This window comes from Benincasa hispida, unplaced genomic scaffold (genome assembly GCF_009727055.1).
Source record: "Benincasa hispida cultivar B227 unplaced genomic scaffold, ASM972705v1 Contig373, whole genome shotgun sequence".
Classification (NCBI taxonomy): domain Eukaryota; kingdom Viridiplantae; phylum Streptophyta; class Magnoliopsida; order Cucurbitales; family Cucurbitaceae; genus Benincasa; species Benincasa hispida.
In genome coordinates this window covers 183,252-205,725 of record NW_024064820.1, presented here as the reverse complement: position 1 = coordinate 205,725, position 22,474 = coordinate 183,252, and the positions used below count along the sequence as shown (strand labels likewise).

The following is a 22,474-nucleotide window of genomic DNA, read 5'->3' as shown; positions in this document are numbered from 1 at the left end:
CTTGTGAGCTAAACGGGGACGGGGAATGCATTCCCCGTCCTCGCTCCCCACCCCCGCCCAACTTCTACATATTTATGTAGTTATCTAAGTTATATTATTATTATTATATAAATATTACATTTAAATTTCAAATTTGATTATTTATTGGGAAAGATAATGAATATGTTTAAAATGAATNAATATTTAAATATTATATATATATGAATAATTTAATTTATATTTATTTATTTCTACAAAAAAATGAATTAGTTTTTTAGGTCAAAATTTGAGTAATTTATTTTTAAAGTCAAATGGTATGTAAAACTAACCATAATGAACAATTTAATGATAAAGTTGATTATTTAATTAAAATTTGTTCACATTAGTGATTTTAATTAATTGACTTTTTACCAAAAAAAAATAACGGATGAAAATTCTTCACGGAGAACTCGATCTTCGCGAATTCTCCACGGGGAATCTCCGTCCCGATCCCATGAAGAATTTTACGGCTGAGAAACGAAATGGGGAGGAGGGGATGGGGAATGACATCTCCGATCCCACACCGCTCCATGGACATCTCTAATCTAGAGTTTTAATATAATATTTCGAAAGTTAGCCAGTATTTTCAAAATTAAATTTTAATGATTTCTATCGGTATATTAATGACATGAATATTTTTTTTTAATTTTATTTAAAGTTTAAAGATATTGATCTCTTCGAGTTCTGCTGGCCATTATTTCCAATATTAACGATTAACCTAATAAAAGAAATTCATTTGGGTTTTTTCCGGTCTCGGAACAAAAGTCAGTGTTCTTCTTCACGTTCTCCGGTATCGGAAGGAACATCCACTCTCTGAAGCCGGACCTAATTTCATCATCAGCCTTACCCTTCATTGATTCATTCTTCTTCTCTTCAATGGCCACCTCTCAACATCCACCACCTTTGGAGATTCTGGGTAAGTTTTCTTTTAGGTCATTTTTTTCTCTCTCTTGCAATTTTCTCATCGTAAACTTCCTCCCAGTTCGAGGATCAGAAGGTTTTTCAATCTGGAATGGCCCTCCATTCATCGAAAACCAGCCCACCCCCAACAAACTTGAGAAGGTTGCTTCCACGAGTACAAAATTCAGTGAAGATGGATCCATATTGCTGGTTACGAAGTCGGAAACTGTAACCATTTACGAATGCCGCGATTTCAGAGATATTAAGTCTTTTGAAGTACCCAATTTGCTTGCGGCTGCCTTGTCACCATCTGGGACTTATCTCCAGACCTTTCAGAAATCTTCAACGCCTCAAGAAAGGAATGTTGTTCTCTGGAAGGTTGCCACTGGTGATTTTGTGTACTCTCAATTTCAGAAGAATATGACCAAAGTGTCATGGTGAGTGGTGTCTTCTCTTTATGATTATTTATTTTGGCATATTGATAACATCATAGGCTTAGTCTTCCTCGTTTGCAGCTTATAATGTATTAGAGAAATGGTTTTTTATATAATGTTTAGATTCCTTAGTGAGTCATTGAACTTGTGTTTCCTAGTGTCTCTGTTTGGCTTATTTATAACTTTAGACACTCTTCATCCTCCAGGCCTGCAATTCGATTCAGCTCTGATGAAACTGTTGCCTGTCGGATGGCTACTAATGAGATACAGTTTTTTGATGCTAAAGATTTCTCTAAGGGAGTTATTCATCGCCTAAGAGTTCCAGGAGTCACTGCAATTGAACTCTCAAGGACACCTGGAACCCACATTGCAGCCTTTGTTCCCGAGTCCAAGGTTGGTCTGTTTAATGAGGTTTGCCCATGGAGATTCATAAACTCCACCATTTTAGTGGTTTGTTGTTTTATATTTATACAGGGGGTTCCTGCCAGTGTCCAAATCTTTGCTTGTGGAGATTCACAAACCCAACCGATTGCTAGACGAAGTTTTTTCCGTTGTTCAACAGTACAACTAAACTGGAACAATGGTTCTACTGGGCTCCTTATTGTCGTGCATGCAGATGTAGATAAAACCAACCAGAGTTACTATGGTGAATCAAAGTTAAACTACTTGACAACCGATGGGGTTCATGAAGGACTTGTACCACTTCGTAAGTACTAAATTCCTTATTCTTCAAATATTAGTTCCAGTGCGTTCTAATAGCCTAGCCTACTATTCATGACATTGAAGTTTCCACATAGATAACTGAACTGATTGTTAAGAACCTTGGCAGGTAAAGAAGGGCCAGTTCATGATGTGCAGTGGTCACAGAGTGGTTCAGAGTTTGCAGTAGTATATGGATGTATCCTTTTATTATTGTACCATATTGCAGAAGGGTGATCTTATCTTTCATAATTGGATTGCAGTTTTAAATTGAACAATCTGTCACAATAAAGAATAAGCATATGGTATCATGATGATGATATACATCATAGACTAGGAGATCATTTGTCAATAGCTCCCAGAATACTACGGCCAGACTAGTTCAACTGTAGAATAATGAACTCAGTTTCAGTTGCCTTATTTCTATCTCCATGTGCTTTGCTTTTTGAAAAAATGCAATGTACTGGATGTGTACTCTGCTTGGTGATTCAACACTATAAATTTACTTATAACTCATTGTAAATCCAACAATGGATTTGTAAAGGTCTTCAACAGTTTCTGAAGAACAAATGAATCTATATAAAGAAAAGTTAATGTTGGTAGAATATCGTATTGTACCTTGGGATAATTCAATAATGAATGACTTTTAAAGGCATCTACTCTTTCCCTTGGGTTGGAGGTTTAAATCTCCACCCCAATATTGCTGTACTCCAACAAAAGTGATGAATGACATCTAAATGTTCTTGTTCTTGTACTTTGCTTCTGCTAGCTATGATTTCTCTGTCTCTGCTCTTGTTGTTCCTCGACAAAAAAAATAGTTATGCCTGCAAGAGCAACGGTGTTTGACAAGAAGTGCAAGCCTCTTCTTGAACTTGGAGAAGGTCCCTACAATACTGTACGATGGAACCCAAAGGGGAAATGTATCCTATTCTGAATGTTCTCTGCTTTAATCTTTGGTCTATCCACTTATGTTTTCTCCATTTTGTTTCTGCTTTTTCCCCATCTCTTGTTGTTCTTCTCTTCTCCTCTCTTTTCTTTCTTTCAAGGGCGGAACTACTATGCTTCCATTAATGTTATTTTGTGACCTTAATTCTCTGGTCCGTAGTTCTATGCTTGGCAGGCTTTGGTAATTTGCCTGGTGACATGGTATGTTATCTCAATGCTCTCTGTTTCTTATATTTATTATGTGTCACATTCTCTGTTTTGCATAAAAATGAACGAAAGCTTCTTGTTGTATATGGCATGTTTCTCTTCAGAGTACCAATTTGATAAATTTCAAATCCTTTCCAAATTCATTAAACATTGTACATCTTAAAATCTATGGCCCAGCCCCTATTATATTAATTACCTATAGTCCAGACTTGCGCTCATATTATGTTATTATGCTCTTGCCTTTCTTGTCCTCCCATGATTGAAGGAAATGATATTCATATTTATTTTCACGTTTACAATTTCTTCTGCTTGCAATCATCTTTAACAGGCATTTTGGGACTACAAGGAGAAAAAACAGCTTGGAACAACAAAAGCTGAATGCTCTGTTACCAGCGAATGGTCCCCAGACGGACGCTATTTTATGACTGCCACAACGGCTCCAAGACTTCAAGTCGACAATGGGTACACAAATTTTATACATTGTTGTCCAGATATGCACAAAGATTGTTAGTACTTATAACCTATATAATGTAAAAAGAGACAAAAACTAATGATGCTTAAGGGTGGCAACTTGTGTTAACTGTTACCGCTGAAGAGTATATATCGTTTGTTCATTTTTGCTGATGAATTGAAATTTCCGCTCGTTCAATATTCTCAGTGTCCCAATCTGCATACGGGAGATTGTGGCAGCTATAAATAAGTTGATATCATTGTTTTCCTTATATAGGATAAAAATTTTCCATTACAATGGAACGTTGTACTACAAGAAAATGTTTGACAAGTTGTTCCAGGTAAGTGCCGTTCACCTTTTATTTTTAAAGATGTTTAACATTGATTACTCCTTGCTCTTTTCCTCATGCAAATGCTTTGTGCAGGCCGATTGGAAGCCAGAGTTGCCAGATAAGTTTGGTGAAATTGATCTATTAGTCAAGTCCGTAGAATCACTAAATATTGATCAAAAGAAAACACAAGGTTCCATGTCGAAACTATCATCTTATGTCTACCTGCTTACATAACTATCCAGTTTAATTGAGCAGTTAGATTTTTCCAAATCCAGGTCAAGGGTCAAAAGTCTCACAAACATCACAGAAAACCGCTCCTTCAAACCCACCTGTTCAGAAGCCTGCTGCTTATAGGCCTCCACATGCGAAAAATGCTGCTGCTATTCAGGCAGAGGTATTGATTTTCTCAAGTTCCTCTCTCCCTTTTCATCCAAGTGAAAGGCAATTATGATTTGATTTGAAGATTTCCAGTTCAAGTTCCCTTTTTAATTTTTTTTTTTAATTTTTTTAATTTTTTTTTTTTTTTTTTTTTTTTTGTAATGCAGTTGCTTGGAGAAGGCCCTAAAGAGTAAGTACATTCATTATTTGTGTTGTTTATCGTATCCTTTAACAGGCAAAATTCTGGGATTAACCAAATTTGAGAGTTAAATGTAGAACATTGAGTAAGAACGCCCTGCGGAACAAGAAGAAAAGGGAGAAACAAAAGGAGAAGAAGGCGGGGGAAGCTGCTTCAACAGCCAATGATGTGTGAGGAATTGCAGGAGACAACATAGAATTCAGGTGCTTTCATTTATGCTTCTAGCATTCGCTCCTGGAGCTTTTGAGTTGAAGCTTAGCTTCCTCAAAGTGCAATGACGGATTCAAGTGAAATATTAACTGCCAAGGAAGGCATTAGGTAGGTAGGTTCAATCCTTAAAAAATTTTGAGAAAAACTATAAATGTAATACAAAGGCTTAAGAGTATCTTGAGTACTAAGTTATTGTTCATCATGCCTGTATGGTTTTAATGTTAAAAAGGTGAACCATCCTTAGCTGCGGTTATCTTGTTACAGAACTCCACTGGTTTGGAATATACAACTTAACGAAGTGAATGAAGGAATGAGTCATTTGGATTTTTCATTGTGCACTGCTGCAAATGCTTTCTTATATTCTAGCGGTATATTTTGGAAGTGCTTTTAGCAATACCAGGTTATTTATAGGCAATGCGTGGTTTATAAACCAAAATCATGTTTGGCTCTATGTTCTTGGACGCATGGATGTGAGCAGTTCAGTCCTGGTTGGGTTTTGACCAAAAATGATATTGAATCCATATTTTATTATTTGCTCAAGAAAAACAAAACCTACATTATCATTGAAGTTTCCACAACAAACTGCTCAAAATCAGGTCAAGCCAATTCGATCAGAGAAAAAGAAGAATCATCAAAATTATTTCACTCTGCTCGTTTTCATTTATTTCTCACAATTCTTTCCTTTTACTTCTTTTTATCTTAGTTTCTCATTTTTACTTCAATTTTGTCAATACTTCATCGATATATATAACTACCAATCTAAAACTCTATTAACATGATGAACATATTAAAGGAAAAGACAATATTCCAGCATTTATTGCTAAAAATGCCATATCCAAACTAACTTGAGCATAACTGAAGCCTAATTAAGCAAGAGGCGAATAGATCCCCAACTTAACAAGTCGTTGAACTATTAAAAAAGGCATATCCGCAATAGGTGTAACAATTACTCTTTGGGAAATTCTCACTTGATGAATAATACGAAGGCCCATCAAATTCCAACTTAATAAGTCGTTGAACTATTAAAAAAAAGAAGAGAGAAATGGGATGATCTATAATCATAATAGCTATAACAATTACTCTTGGGCCATTCTCGCTTGATTAATAATACGAAGGCCCGTTTCAATTCTTGTTGCAACTTTTAATGTTTAGAATTAGAAGTCAACAAATCAAATCAGAATCCTGTTCTGTTTCATATATTCCTCAAGATGAGCTCATGTTTCATGGAAAACCATTCTCCAGAGAGAGTGTTCACACCACTGGAACAATAACCTCAAAAGTTACAGAGTACTCACTACAAACAACAAACTGAAGCTATTTCTATAAAGAAGTTTGGTTTCAACATCTTATTATTGATGGAAAAAACAACCTCCAAATGAAATTAAGCTCCTTAGGAAGAATTATCCATCCAAGCTTCAAAACCTTACATCAGTGTTCCAGGTTCCTTGCACACTAGGATTTTTGGTTACATGTCTTGTCCTCAGTTTTACCACCTTGCGTCCCAGTGCATTCCTTAGTCTCATTGCACATAAATGTATTTCTTCCGGATCCATGTTCTTCACACATACCACCCGATTATTATTGCTTTCTGTGAAAGTTGTGGAATACGGGAAAAGCCCAATGTTAAAACACTTCGTAAATTGTAACTATTAACTACCAAAAGTTGGGAGAGAGAGAGAGAGAGAGAATTACTATAGAAGCCCTTCAAGTGTGGGTGCTGGCCACGAATGAGCTCAGTAACTACTTCTAGCTGAGGATTTTTCTCCTTAAACGCTGGCAATTGGGAGTCCATAAATGCCCTGCAAATTCAATGATACTAATGATTCAAGAAAATATTTTTTTTTTGGTAAAAGCCACAACGATAATAACAATAACCGAGTACAACTATATATCAAGAAATTCTTAAGAAACTGAGATGCAATGTTTAGGTCACTAGTGAGGTAGCAGGGTGTTACAATATTTTATCGGTTCACATGATAGTAGCAAGACGATCTGAAGTACTGATGGGTTGACCATAGCTCCAACCCTGGTGATTCATGACTGCTAAAAAATGGGTCTCAACCAGCCGAAAGGAGGGAGAGATACAGGAATGGGATTAAGAAAAGGTTTTTTTTTCCTTCCCTTTTTTTTTTATAATAAGAAATGGAACTTTCATTGAGATAGTTGAAAGGATATACAACGGCAAAAAAGAAGCTCAAGAACAAATAAAAAAACCCACACCCAATTATAAAGGATTCACAATCCAAAATAACAAAGCTAACTTGATAATTACAAAGCATTGAATCAACAAACGCACACAAAGAGGAATCGAATCTGATCGTTTTCCAAAGATACTCCCCAGACCGCTCCACCCCGTGAAAACTTCTACCATTCCTTTCAAGCCAGATGCCGACAAAATAGCAAAAAATAAAATAAGGGACTTCCCTTTGTTATGACAATCCCAAAGAAAATGCTCATTCCTGACTCCTAGTAAGAACACCCAATGAGAGCAGCAACACCGGGGAAGAAAGCCTTTGGAGACTATCCTGAGTTTCACTCTCGCATGCAAAACTTGTCGGACAAAAAATTTCACTATCTTATGAACTTAACCTTCCAAAGAGATTTAAAAAAAAAAACAGGGCTCCCAGAAAGGGAGAAGGGGCCAAAAGAAAATGGAAAAAAATACACACTACTAGTAGAAAAGGCTTCTTGGGAATCCCTTTCCATGATGAGTGACCTAGTCAGAAACAATAGAAAAGGGACGACTAGGGGTGGAAACGGTTCGGTTCGGTTTGACATTTGGTTTGGTAGTCAAACCGAACCGAATTTTTTAAAATGTGAAACTGAACTGAACCGATTTATTGGTTCAAACCGAACTGAACCGAATGCAGTTCGGTTCAGTTTCAAATTTGGCTTTTGCATTTTTTAAAAATTCATGTTATTCTTTTTTAATTAAAAAACGGTTTGGTTCGGTTCGGTTTTAAATTCGGTTTTGTTCTTTAAATTAAAAGCGGTTCGGCTTCAAATTCGGTTTTACTTTTTTTAAAATATATATATTAGTTAAAAACGGTTCGGTTCGGTTTCAAATTCAGTTTTCGAAATTGAAACCGAACCAAACCGAACTGAATTAATTCAGTTTCAAAATTTCTTCAAAGCGGATCAAACCGCATTTTTTGGTTTCCCGGAGTTTTCGGTTCGGTTTTTGCGGTTTGAATGACCACCCCTAAAAGGGACCAAGAACCTCACGAACCTCTTGATAACAGGGCGACAAAAACACGAGGAAAGAAAGGATAAGATATCGAAAAAAGGCAAAACAAATGCTATCAAATGCATCATCTTATTTGACAAATGATGAAAAGATGAGTTGGGTGTATATGGGTTGAGTTGGAGGGATTTTTTGGACCAACTTGAAAATTCGGGTCGGTCAGGTTGGCTATCCAAAAGACCGGAACAAGATCTCTAACCCAACCCAACCCTTAAAATTCGTGTTAGATTGGGTTGGGTTGTCAAGTTATTATTATTGTTTTTTTAATAATTTAAAATACTTAAATTTACATACAACACATGACTAATAATTAAAATCTCATAAAACTCAAATGTTAATACCAAATATCCATGATATCGATTACAAACTTTAAATAAAGACAAACGTCATTACAATCCTGAAAGAAAAACATTAAAAATTCAACCTAAAGTTAAACCCTAAAAATTAAAACTTTTCATACATACATACACACACGTATATATATATTAATATATAAGTAATTCAAGTTGGATCGGGTCAAACTGAATTTTTTATTTAACTCAAGACCCAACCCAACCGAACAAAAGTATAAAATATTTAACCCAACGCAACTCTTATTAGTTTGGGTTGGGTAATCCGTGTCGTTCGAGTTGCCGGGTAATTTGAACACCTACGAAAACAAGGCACATAGGGGTCTTTCATCCACCAGAAATCCTCCCAAAAATAGGTCTTCGACCCATCCCCAATAGAACACTTAACGAACGGAGAGAACATAAGAAATCTCGAAGCAACAGCAGACCAAGAATTCTTACAGTAACCCTTCAACTTACTGCCTGAGACCCAGTCAAGAAATTAAGGTGAGGTCCATACTTGCTCACAGTAATCCACAGAGTATCAAATTCCAATTGGAAATGCCACAACCATATTAACCTTTCAATATGCTGACTAACTAAGACGAGCATCCTAAAAAGAAAGAGGTAGTATATAGAAATTCTACTAAACACAAATAGAGTCAAGGTTAATCTTCCTTCTTCATAGGAAAAAAGAGATTCCACAAAGACAACCATTTCTGAACTTTCTCCACCATCAGGTTTCAAAAACACACGGATCTCGAGTGATCTCTTAAAAGGAAGGTCAAGGTAAGATTCAAGAAGCTAACTCACTTCGCACACGAAAGAGGCCCACTAAGTCAACAAGGCTTCACTTGGAACATGGAACTTCTCACATGGTTAATTTTTAAGTTCAAAGAAGGGCATAAACCATAGAGATTCCTAAAGGAATTCTCCTTCCCTGGGCAAATAAAAAGTGTCATCATCTGCAAATCGAAGGTGTGACAAATGCACTCTATCAGAACCTACATAGTGATGACGCAAGCGTTAGTAGACAAGGTTGCTAGTTAATATATGTATCAATTTGATATATATGCAAGATTGAGGAGGTGGCTTGCATAGGTCTGTTATATTTTCGATAGTTTTCCCAACAGCACACTCAGAAGAACAGAATTTGGCAAAAGTGAATCCAAGCATACATGTGACAAATGACGAAAGACCTCCCCTGACAACTGACAAAAGACCCCCCATGGAGGCTGTACAGTTTGATACTAAACTGATGTGAGAAAAGTTCTTTCCAGTTTGATTCCACAAAAGCAACTTATATAATCTATATCAAAGCTATGTTGTCGGCTACTAAGAAAATAGAACCATATCAAATCCGGTAATATAAATTGAACTTAGGCTTAAAATTATAAACCACAATGCATTACATTAGAGAGAATAAGCATAAGTTAAATTTCAATTCCAACTGATATGAATCATCACGGGTTGGCCTAGGAGTAAATAAAAAGCATGAATTTGATAAAGGACTAAGAAGGGACGTGTACAATCCATGGTGGCCACCTACCTAGGATTTAATATCCTATGAGTTTCCTACGTTCAAATGTTTTTGGGTCATGCGGATTGTCTGGTAAGATTAGTCGAAGTGCACATAAGCTAGCCCGGAGGACATTCATAGATATTAGGAAAAAAAAAATCCAATTGATATGGTGTTTTGATTTTGACCCTATAATTTTAAAGTTTCCATAACCCTATGGTTTGGTTATTTCCTAAAACAACAGTACTATTACCAAACATTAACAGTTCTTTTAAAGAGATGATACGTGGGCGTTCCATGTTTGGGTTAGGTAAAAGAAACGATGAGGGCATTTGTAGGTTTTTAGGCATAGAGATGACGGTTTGTGAAAAACGCATGTGCCTCGCCACAGTCCAAGAACCCTTATCTTCAGTTTTGCACAACTCATTTCTAAAAGCAAGAAATTTCCAATATCTTCTACTTCGACCCAACTCAAACCTTAATACCGTAAGCTAAAAAAAGGCAAGATGGGTGAAACAATTATGCTTGAAAATGTAAATACAAAGTACTTCCAGATTAAAACTTAAACCTCCATCAGTGGGGGGGAACCCAAATTCTCAGTAATGAAATAATCTACTAGATAATAGTTTAGCAATCCAACAAACCTGATACCCCTGCTGCTTCCTCCCCAATCACAATAGCTGACAACCAGCTTCTTAAGCTGCCAAACACCTCGCAAAGCCATCTATAATTCTGCAAAAAGGAAGGAAAGCCATCTATATTATACCTATCTAGTTCATGTGCAAAGGCCTCCCCCTTACTATGCTCTAGTTCATAGGCATTGGTAGTTTCTAATACAGAAGGCCCAATGCCATTCAATACACTTGAACTCATTTTCTATTTTGTTTGCCCATTGTATTTTGCTAGGATTTTGTAAAAAAAGAAAAAAAAAATGGAAAGCCATAATTTCAATCTTTTCAAATACAGCTTTTCAATTCCCCAACCAAACTTACATGTGATTTTTTTTGTGTTCATCTTCTTGAACATTTATTTCCTCTTTAATTATTATTATTTATAACTTGTAAGGTATACATTCTTAGTTTTATCTTTTCATGCAGACTAGTTGAACATTGGTCGAAAAGGAAATCAACAAAAAGAAGTTGTTCTTGATTTTCCTCTCCGTGGGTGAAGTTAATAAACCAACATAACCCAACGAAAAAAAAATAAAAAATAAAACCTTGAGATCTGAAAAATGAGCGGTGGCGGCGGCGCGATCTCACCAACGGCGAGAGTAAGGGGCTGGACCACTGAGTTTCTGAGGGGAAAAAAAGAATAGAGATGAGTAACTCGATTGCTCGAAGTGACTGACGGGTGGCGGCGATTTCGCCGGAAGGCTGAGAGGGCGTCGGGCAGGGGATGGTTATAGGAGAAATGCCGGCGAAGAGGGTGGCTGAACGTGAAAGAGGGTTTAGAAGAAAAAGAGAGAGAGCGAAGATGGTTAAAAATAAATAAATAAATAAAAAGAAAAGGATAAATAAGTCGAGTGTTGTACGCATCATTCAAGAATTATGTCCAAAATGCCAAACCATTCAAATTTTTTTAAAAAAATGTCAAATGAGCTTATGTTAATATCATTGACAAGTAAAATTATGGTATTGCTATTCCTTTATTTATTTATTTTTATTTTTCTTTCTTCTTCTCTAGAATATCGACAAGTCAGGTTTTCTTTTCACGTTATCTTCTTCTTCTTCGATTGGATTTTTTTTCTTCTTCACATCTTCTTCATCTCCGCAACTCTTCTTCTTCTCTAGCACGACCACACCTTCTTCGACAGACAAGAGCAAGAGTGGGCGAGAGCGAGATTCTCTAGCTTATTCTACTTTGTACGTCTTATTCTTCTCCGACACGACGAGCCCAAGCGAGCAACTCTAACGTGATCGACTCTAGTGAGCAAGAGCGAGAGAGAGGAGTGATTTTGTGAGTGAGGAAAGGAAGAGGGAGAGCGAGGAAGATCGAGACCGAGAGAGAGCGAGAGACGTAGAGAGAGTAGTGATTTGTGAGTGAGAAAAAAAAAAGAGAGGGAAAGCGAGAGTGATAACAAGAGGGAGAGTGGGAGCAAGACCAAGAGAGAGTGAGAGCGAGATAATTTTTCGCGTGCATATAAATATATTTTGGTAATTTCACTCGAATTTGACATCAGCAAAGGGTCATTCGACACTTTTTTCCAAAAACTGGGTCATTTGACATTTTTTACCCAATTTTTAGGAAATTTGTACAAATTTTCCTATAAGTCTGAATCTTGTTTTTCTCTTTCTTTTTTCTTCGACTAATTTTTTTTAAAAAAAATCTAAATTCTGCCTATTGCTTTCAGAATTATAATAAAAGTTTAAATCTTATTTTAGTCCCTGTACTCTTTTTCTATCTTGGTCCCTTATTTTAGTCCCTAAATTTTTAAATTTGAATCCCTACTATTAAAATTATGTCAATTCTTTAATAGAAATATAAGGGAGCTTGTATTTCTAGAGGTATTAAGCAAGATGAAGGTAAAGTAAAATGTCAAACAACCAACATGTCAAAATACTAAATGACCAAAATTTTGAATTAAAAATGTCTTTTAAATACTTCCGCTTTTTCACCTTATTCAAAATTGAAACTCTAGATTTTTTAGCATACTAACTTATCTGGTAGATTAATATCCAAAAATACAAGTCACCTGACAATTTTGTTAGAGTGAACAAAACTATAATATACCAAGGACTAAAATAAGAATTTTTAAAAGTTTAGGGACTAAAACGAATATTTATAAGAGTTTAGGAACCAAAATAAAACAACATTCAAAGTTTAGAGACTAAAACGGGATATTTTTAAAAGTTCAGGGACCAAAATATAACATTATCAAAGTTCAGAGACCAAAATAATATTTAAACCTTATAAAAAGAATATTAAATTTATAATTATTTTTTAACTTTAAAAGTTTATTAAAATTCTTAAACTTTAAAAAATGTTAAAAAAAAAAAAAAAAGGTTTTATTAGTAATATGTTGATGAAACAAGTTACTACTTGTTTTAAAAATACCTTTAAACTTTTAGAAAATGGTATTAAACATATATCTTTAGACTTTTAGAAATGGTATTAATATCCTTAATTTTTTTAAAAAAAATAAAATGTCCAAAGAAAATGAAAGAGGGGCGATAAGTGTAAATAAATGGTTTCTATCCATTAAAAAATAAACCTACACGCATTTTTAACATTTTCTTAACTGAGAGATCATCAAGGAAAAGATGACAGATTTATGTTTGAGGGTCCTAAATTAAGAAGTTGAATCATACTCATATTGTATTGATACCAAAGAGAAAAGAATCTTTCTGAAGTGGTTGATTATCGTCCCGTAAGCCTTTGTTGTAAAACCCGAGTTTTAATTACCTCACTTAAGTATGTTTATAGATAAGGAGGTGAAGAAGGAAACATTTAAGTATGAGAATCTTGGCTCTTGGGTGTTTAATAAGCTAGCCTTGCAAAAAAGAAATTTTGGCTAAGTGTTGGTCGTGAAAATGGTGGTTGAGCATCGAGTAAGCACAAGGCAAGCATCGAGTAAATGTCGTTGAACATTGAGTATGAGCAATCGAGGAAGGGTCGAATGTCGAGTATAAGCAATTGAGGAAGGTTCGAGCATCGAGTTTGAACGATCGAGGAAAAGTCGAGCGTCGAGTATAAGTGATCGAGGAAGGGTCGAGCATTGAGTATCCCATCGAGCATCGAGTTCTTCCCATCGAGTATTCAGTAGAGGACAATCGAAATTTCCATCGAGTAATGACTCTTTTCCATCGAGGATCGAGTTTGCTCGAAACATTCAAATTTAAACTTTTCTTTTAGTTATCCAGACATATAGCTTAATCTGGGCCTTTAATCTCCAATAGTGGGTGAAATGGCTTAAGGAGATTTCAAGCATAAGGGCTGGATGGTAGTATAAAAAGAGAAGAAAACTTCAAGAGCTCGTTTTGGACGATTCCTTCGAGCAAATCAGACAAATTTGGTACCATTGGAAAGCTCTTTGAGTCTATTTTTTAAGCCGAGCCATTGGAAGGAAGTCTCACCAGAAGAAGGCCAGAGAATGAAGGAAGTATCGATGGGTTTTGTTTTTGGGCGAATTCGGGCCGTCGACGAAGAAATCAAGATCCAGCTTGAACCACATGGAATTTCAAGCTGAAAATTTAAGGTAATATTGTTATCACCTTTATGAGTAAGTTTATAGAATGAACTTTTGCTAGATAAGGTATGAGGTTTGAGTTACATATTTTGGAATCTAAACCTAGAAAATGTTGAACAAGCAGGCAGTTCGTGGTTTAGAGCCATTGGGAAAGATTTAAAGCTCTAGATCAAACCACGAAAATATTTATGCTGAAATTTTTAGGTAACATTGTTGACACAATTTTAAGCATGTTTGAAGAAGGAATTTTCTTAAAATGAGTTCTGGATCTCGAGTTATAGACATTAGAAACTGAATCTGGAATTTGTTGGGCGAACAGGCAACTACTTGCTAAACGTGGGTTTGGCACAAAAAAAAAAATCCTACTAAGTACTGGGTGTGGGCATCAGAAAGGGGGCGACCAATTGAAGTTTAAGCTCTTTTAAATTCGACTAAGTACCCGATGCCTTAAGGTAAGTTATGAAGAATTGAAAGTGAAAGGAATAAATGTGAGCTTAATTTTGAAAGCGAGTCTAAAAAGGGAAACCATGGCTAATAACTAATGTATTTTGATATGTTCATAGGGTTGACATTAGTAGGAGCAGCTCATCAATCTTAAAAGGAGTTCCCAAAGACTGTGAGTGACTCTAATGTTTACAAATGTTTATGAATGATTTAGCAAGTCATGCTTTAATGAGAGTTACTTATTCGTAACCAACCTCAAACATTTGCAAAGCTATTTCCTTTATTGATGTTTATGAATGCTTGATAGATTAATAACTTATAGAGTATGGATAGGTATGGTCTAGGCATGATGTTCTTAAGTAATTAATGTCTAGTGCTTGTGAGGTACGTTGCCCTAGACAAAGCCTGGATGGTTAACGCCTGCTATTAGGGAAAGCTAAGTCTATAAGACAGATCTAAGTGTGATGTTTATGTGAAGGACACCTAGTAAAGTATGTTTAGCTCAATACCTCGAAGTGGTAACTGAGCTTAGAGGCGGTTGATGATAGGATCCTAGTTACGTACACATAGGGCCAGTGAGAGTGGTAAGTGTTACACAAAATTTGATGATGCGATGATTCTATTTTAAGCACACGCACTACGATATATGATGCATGATACAAGTCCATAAACTTGTAAGCGCATAAAATGATGATGCGATGATATGTGATACTACTTCTAGATGTATGCGTTATTAATGAAATGCTTGTAGTATGCTATGCGTTGTCACGAGTTTCCTTGCGTTGAAACCAAGTATAATTTCACCGCAAGTTTCTCAGAATGAACCAAGGTCGAATACAGGGATTGCGTCGTTAATGCGCTATGTTCGTGATATATGCGATCGGGGGCTTTTCAATTAATAAAAAGTTGTGTTTATACTGGTATTTAAATTGCGATAAAGTAAAATTATGCGGTAAAGTAAAGTTGCGATAATAAAATAAAATGCGACAAAAGTAAACCTAAGCTATTATGATACAAGATACAGGATACTAATACATGATACTGAGATTAAGACTGACTGTGAAGATTATACAAAGGGTCGTGTTATGCGGTGGCAAGTCTTTATGTATGAAACAGAATAGAAGGGTAATTAATATAAAGATCGCAAGTTCATTAATTGCGTTAAAGATATAACTATGGTTCTGTTTTCCCTTGGCATACATCTCTCAGTGATCGGCCGCGTTCCCACATCTCTGTGGTGATTCAAGGATGAACGTAATGAACGCAAGGTTGCTTCCATCTCTAGAAGTACTTCTTGCTTTAGTTAACGCATTCTTCTAACCTTCTCTCGACAGGCAGAATGGCATCTTCACTTCTGCTCTCACAGGTGAAGATGTCATCTAGTATGCTTTAGCTAAACATATTTATTTCTTTAGCACAGATTAATTTACTTGTTTAATTCATTCTAATTACCAAGGGATTAAGAAAACATCGTGGAAAAAGCGATTAATGGAGGAACGGAAATAGACAGAAAGATGGAGATGAAAATGATCATGACTTAAAATACTAATATTTAGCGTCTGATACATGGTGTGAATGATAGAGATTAAGAAGATGAATACAATTTATGATAAGAGATAGAAACAAATACAGAAAAATGCCAACGTCTTGACACAGATCTGGATGGTGGATGTGCTTGCCGGCGAATGGAGTGAATGGAAGAAAGAGCTCCCCTCTCAGGCTTGCTCGTCTGGTAGAAGTGACCTTGGTACAGAGCTTCCACAGTGGGGATTGAAAGGATTTGCCCTGAGACTCACCTCTCGGCCTTGTCTCTTAAATCTTCTCGGATCTTCTCCGATCAGGCTCAGACCAGTCTTTCTCTCAATATACAAATATCAAAACATGCTCATATCAAGTATATCTTCTCATCGAATTTCAAAGGCTATTTATAGGCTCAGCTTTGACTCTCTGCAGTGTGGACCCCACTTTATTGTTATGGAAATTCCAAAAATGGTAGAGCAAATATTCCTTCTATTACACGACCAATCCCGTCAGAAATGCACAACGGTCAGCTGCACACGTGTTTGGATCCTCCGCAATTGCGTTGCTCTTTTGTATCTTCAATCGTTTGCTCTCATGCGGTATTGTTTTTTTATTACCGCATGCGGTTGAAGTTGCATTAATCACTTAGCTCTTTATTGATTGTCGCATGCGCTGTCATTGCGTTGATCATCTATTCATTCCTGAATGATGGGCGCAATGCGACGTAGATGCGTTGTTCTTTTCTCTTGAGCCATGAACGCATACGGTGACTTGATTTCCTGCAAAACAGACTTGAAATATTTTTTTCTGCCATTGCAATGGTGTCAGTGGGGGTATTGACAACAATTTATAATTTTTGTATTTCTTAGCTAATTTCTCTACAATTGACACAACTTTCCTTTCTTTTGGCCGTAATATCTAAATAACGTAGTATAAATAACTTGTATTTCTACAAGTTATCTGTGAAACCTGGATCTCCATTTTCCTACTGAAGTAAGTGATTAAAAGGTTAATTAGGAGAAAGTTAAATCCTATGTTATGTAAACAATCTAATAATTTTACAATTGTCATAATAACTGCAATAATTGTCACCTTCTGCGGATCAACAATTAGTAAGAGTGAATGTAAACTATAATGGTTAGGTATTATAGTTACGATAACCATATTGGATCCTGGAGTACGAGTAGAGAGGACCCTAAAAGGATAAAAAGAAGAGGAAACCTTGAAGACTTAAAATCCTGAATAGTGAAGAAAGGATTGAAGAACTGAGGAAAATATAGAAAATTATTTGGGAAAATTCATGTGGAAGTTGCACGGAGATAAACCATATTCACAGTAGCTAATGAGATTGGAGAGAAAGTAGGAGAGAAAATGGAAAGAGCGAGATTGGAGAAGAAATGGGAGAGAGTGAGATTGGAAAGAATGAGAGTGGAAAGAGCGACACCAGCGAGAGTGGAGGCAGCGAGAGAATGGGAGAGAGCGAGATTGGTTGAGCAAGAGACTGGGAGAGAGCGAAGTTGGAGAGAAAGGGTGGAGAGAAAGAAGGACGCTGGCGAGATTGGAAAGAGCGATGCTGGCGAGATTGGAGAGAGCGAGATCCTTAGCGAGAAACCTGGAGAGAACGACACTGCCGAGATCCAAGCTAGCGAGAAGGCTGGAGAAAGCGAGATCTTTAGCGAGAGTGGAGAAAGCGAGAGTTTGAGCGAGAAAGTTGGAGAGAGCGAGATTGTGAGTGAGAAAGTGGGAGAGAGCGAGAGTGGAAAGAGCGAGACCAACAAGAAAGTGGGAGAGAGCGAGAGCAGCCTGAATGCCTCAATTCGAACGTCACGCCCACGCGATCGAAGGAAAACCGCCTGTGCATCGAACGACCGGGCATTTAGTATGTTTGAATTTGGCCACGATCTTATAGATTATGCATTGAACCCTAAATTGAATACAAACAAAGCTTGAAGACGTAAGAGCAAACGTCAATTAAAATTTAGGTGTCCGATTAAGAGAAATTCTTAAACCCTAAAAAATTGTGTTGGATGCGTTTGGGAAGAACACATTGAACCAAGGTGAAGTCAGCCTACGTTGATAAAGGGAGGATTAAATATTTGGCCATGTGGCCAAGTAGGTGGTGTCAACACCATAGGAGGTTTGGATGCCTATAAATAGAGCCTTTGGGATTTCATTTTCAAATCACAAATCATAAAATTCGTAAAAAGAGGGGGAGAGTAAAGTGCATTGGACAGTGAGGGTGGAGGAGAATGCATCAACTTGAGACGAGGAGATCTCCCAATATACTCAAGCGTTTCATGTAATTCCAAAGCCATCTGAAATATAAGAGAGTCTAGTTTTCATGGTGAGGCTGCCGGAGAAGAAGCTCTAAGGAATTGGGCTGGAGAATGAGAAAAAGACAGAGGGGTCGAGCTATCGGGTAAGCTGGGCCAGTCTTGATGTTTGGATGATTTCGGCTAAACAATGAAGAGTTATGAGTTAAGATTTTATGGTAAGCTTCTTGAGACATTTTAGAATAGTTTTGTAGAAGGAAGTATCTCAAAATAAGTTTAAAACTATGAGTGATCTAAGCTGTAAGTTGGATCTGGATTCTAGGGGTAAAAAGGGAGCCCGAGGTAGAAAAGGGAACTATTAGAAAGGCTCCTAAGAAATTAAGGTGAGTGTTATAGTTTTGATAGTTAACATATGTCGTGAGTGTTATAGCTTTGACCATTAACACATAGTGTGAGTGTTATAGCGTTATAGTTTCGATATATCGTGAGTGTTAGGTTGCTTTGATAGTAAATGTATATTATGAGTATTCACTTAGCTTTATACTCTTATATTGGAATATATGCATCTGTAGATGAAAATTACATGCTTTGGTAATATGATGTTGCCATGATATTGTTTGTGTGTGACTATGGAAACTGCGATTATGGCCGGGATGTGGTTAACATGCTTAACAAAAGGTGCTTGGCAGGAAAAATTGGTTGGCTTCGGTCGGCGGGAAATAATTGGTCGGCTTCTGTCGGCGAGAAATAATGGTCGGCTTCGGTCGGCGGGAAATAATAGTCGGTGACAACCAGCGAGAAATATGGTCAAGTACCTAAGCATGACTAGCGGGATAAATAAAATGGTCGATGTGCACATTGACGAGAATTAGAGTCATAGGAAGGTTTCCATAGATGATTGTATTGATTGATGATATGATATGCATGCCACGTGTAGCATTTTGGAATAAAGGTTAATCATTGCATGAATAAATCCATGATCATGCATGGGTACACTGTGATTATATTAATGTGATTGATTTCCCAAATGATGATTTTCATCTTAAAAAAGACCATTCACTGGGCTTAAGTAGCTCACACTCTCCAAAATGTTTCTTAACTCCCCCCCCAGGTAGCGGAAGATGAAGAGTTCCAGAGTGCTGCTAAGGTCAAGGTATCCCACGTGCCCCAAATTACACTTCCAGAGGGTTTACGGATGTCATTGGTAAACTTTGTTGTAAGTCCTTAAGTTGTATAAACGTTGATAATCCACTGTCGTAATAAAAAGACTGGGTCTACTTAATCTGTTATAGTTTATCTCCTTGACTTAACATTCCGCTGTGTATAAGTATAAGTAGGTATCAGAGTTATTCCGCAAGACTCATTAGGTAGTAAGTGTCAGCTCAAAGGTTGATAACTGCTGCAGTCGCATCCTCTTCCAAGGCTGAGAAGGTGTCTGGGGTGGGGTGTGGCATTATCAACACCCCCAAATTTAGATATATGCTTGTCCTTCAAGCATATCTTTCTACTAAGGACTAATGCTCAATTCCAATCCTAAATTCTGCATCGATTGGTTGGTCCGAATTTTTCCACTTAGGCACATTACTTAACAATGCAATATTCCTTCTATCCTTGCTAATTTCCTAACAAAGCCCTACTTTAATTCTTCTATACAACAAATTTCTGCTCAAAACTGCTTTTCTAGTTTTAAAAAGAATGTTTACCTCTTCTTGTCAAAACAAACTTGATGCGTCGGATGCGTGTGGTCAAAAACTTTGCGTCAATTTATTAGAGACTATTGATCATGCTTACACCCTTCATTTTGGCTTTGTTCCCACGAGTGTCATGTGAACATCCAACTACAGTTGTGTTCCAATCTCAACTTTAACTCATGAAATTTCAGAGGAGTTGTCTCTTGCATTCTTTTATTTTATTTTCTCATTTTTTCTCTTTTCATATTGCATTATTCTTGGAAAACCCACCTTCGTTTTGGCTTGGCTCCCATAGGTGTCATACGATATCAACTACGAGCAGGCTCCTTTCACAACTTAACTATTATCAGGTTGGGAATGTTTTATGAGGTTTCCTTTGCGTTGACATTGGATTTATATGAAAATATATATATATATATATATAATTTTTTAATTAATGAGCTCATTTTCTTAATGACTGCATACACTTGATCTCATCTGCTCAGACCTTCCCCACCTCCAAATTTAGAGATGCGCAAGGTCCTCATTGCGTTGTTTAGATAGAGGATAGAGTAGTTGACAGAATCGCCTCAAGATTGGCGACAAGTTTTTGGTTCAGTTAGATGGATCCAAAGTTGAGATAAGGCATGGAGAGGTAAAAGCCTTAAATATGATGACATCTACATGTACCACAGCTTCAGAAGATGTTGAAGTATGGTTAGAATTAAACCTTTTTAAACATATGCAAAGAGAAACATGCACACTAGTTACTTGTACAACTAATTGGAAGGATCTCACCCAATTAGCAAAGAAAACCATTCGCATTAAAAGGAGTTTGGCTGAGAAAGAATAACGGTAGGTAGGTAAAGGAAACCATCGGGAATTTCCAGTATAATCAAATTATGAGAATTTCAGACTTCCATTTGTTGTATAGTCAAATATGGAAGGACAAGGAGTTGCGCACTGGCGAGGTTTGTGCAGGAAGAGATTGAGACCTGCAGCTGGTTCAGCTATTAGAACATAACAAGACGTACTAGCCAGCTAGTGGCTGGTACAGCCAGGAAACTTTTCTGTGCGGAATAAGGCAAACAACATTCAAGTATATGTTACCGTGAAAGGGATGACTGCTCCCAGTGCGGGTAGGTAAGTCCTATTAAGAAAGGAATGTACATAGTTAGTTCGTGTACCTCAATTAGAGCAAAGGATGACTTGTTAGACAGGAAAAATAGCTAAATGCCACTAAAGCCAAAGGCGGGGTTTTAGTGGAGTTTAATAGAGTTTAGTAGTGGAATGACCTCCCTTTTTCAGAGGAGAGTTTATGCAATGATCCAGCAGGGAATGGAGTGAAGGAAATCAGATATGAGGATTTCCATGAGCAGCGGAATGGTCATTCCAAATTCCATTCGAAATTGAACACTAACAATTACAATCAAGAAATGGAAACAAACAGTTCATGCACAATATGAAATTACAACATGCTTAACAAAGATCAGGGGAAAGATAATACATACATTTGAAGACTCATCTTCAAACTCCCTCGATCACGAACGCTTGTTCAGACTTCAAGCCAGTAACACACGAATGCTCGAACACAACAATCGCAACACAGCACGATCATAGCAAACACAAACTCAACGAACAGCCTCCAAAAACCTCGACCTCAGTCGAGTTGAGTAAGAAACCACCACAATGGCTACCTTGGTATTATCGGTGTGAGAATCCAGAAGTGTGGACTCTTTGTGGACTTAGTTAGAGGAAGGGATCGGAGGAGTAACATTCATGTAGACGATTGAGCAAGTGGGAGATGATAAGAGTCTATCGTATAGACGAATGCTCAATCATATAGCAAATGCTTCATGATCGTATAGAAAATGCTCCGCGATCGTTTAGCTATGACCAGTCGAGTGAACTATCGGGTAGTGTCATTACACGATCGTTCAGTCTCTCTTTCAGCTATCGTTTAGTGAATCCAATTCACTTGACAACAACACCGTGAATTTTTTCGAGAATAGAAACTCTTTCTCAAATCTTCTAAATTTAGGAAAACATTTTTCCTTTTATCTCACGGTTACCATGAAACCACCAATAACCTCTCACTCAATTGGTTATTAGAAAAAAAGATATAATTATCCAATAATTAATGTTATCATAAATATATATGATAACCAACTTACCATACTATATTTATAACCTATAGTTTTAATATTTCATCTCATGAAACATATAAACCATAGTTTTTTTTCTTTCTATTTCATGGCACTTAATGTAAATCTCATTTATATTAATCCTCCACTTGATGTATCTCATACATCATACGATAATATCATATATAATCGAATTTCCTCTTGTCAAACATTTCAAATCAACACCAAGAACCGATTCTCAACTTGAATCCATTGAGCTACCAAGAGAACCTTATGAACCTGTAGCTTGAAGTTCCAATGATACATGAATAACTGGCTAAAATCTTTAGTCACGGGATCCACCATCTGTTAATTGCCAGACACTTCACTAAA

The 22,474-nt window shown here is 36.8% G+C and overlaps 2 protein-coding genes across 2 annotated transcripts; one reads left to right on the top strand and one right to left on the bottom strand.

The window, feature by feature from the left end:
* Positions 1 to 708: 708 nt before the first annotated feature.
* On the top strand, positions 709 to 5,103 carry LOC120069379 (eukaryotic translation initiation factor 2A). The gene is made up of 13 exons (XM_039021124.1): positions 709 to 934; positions 1,001 to 1,355; positions 1,559 to 1,745; positions 1,827 to 2,058; positions 2,182 to 2,250; positions 2,870 to 2,971; positions 3,157 to 3,197; positions 3,532 to 3,665; positions 3,931 to 3,994; positions 4,079 to 4,175; positions 4,261 to 4,379; positions 4,531 to 4,553; positions 4,640 to 5,103. Exons 1-13 carry the CDS (start codon positions 895 to 897, stop codon positions 4,734 to 4,736), a joined length of 1,560 nt encoding a protein of 519 aa, XP_038877052.1. The 5' UTR covers positions 709 to 894; the 3' UTR covers positions 4,737 to 5,103.
* Positions 5,104 to 5,892: 789 nt separating this feature from the next.
* On the bottom strand, positions 5,893 to 11,358 carry LOC120069373 (54S ribosomal protein L51, mitochondrial). The gene is made up of 4 exons (XM_039021118.1): positions 11,081 to 11,358; positions 10,509 to 10,596; positions 6,465 to 6,571; positions 5,893 to 6,360 (listed from the first exon to the last, which is right to left on the bottom strand). The coding sequence occupies exons 2-4, from the start codon at positions 10,586 to 10,588 to the stop codon at positions 6,188 to 6,190; spliced, it is 360 nt and encodes a 119-aa protein (XP_038877046.1). The 5' UTR covers positions 10,589 to 10,596; positions 11,081 to 11,358; the 3' UTR covers positions 5,893 to 6,187.
* Positions 11,359 to 22,474: the final 11,116 nt, after the last annotated feature.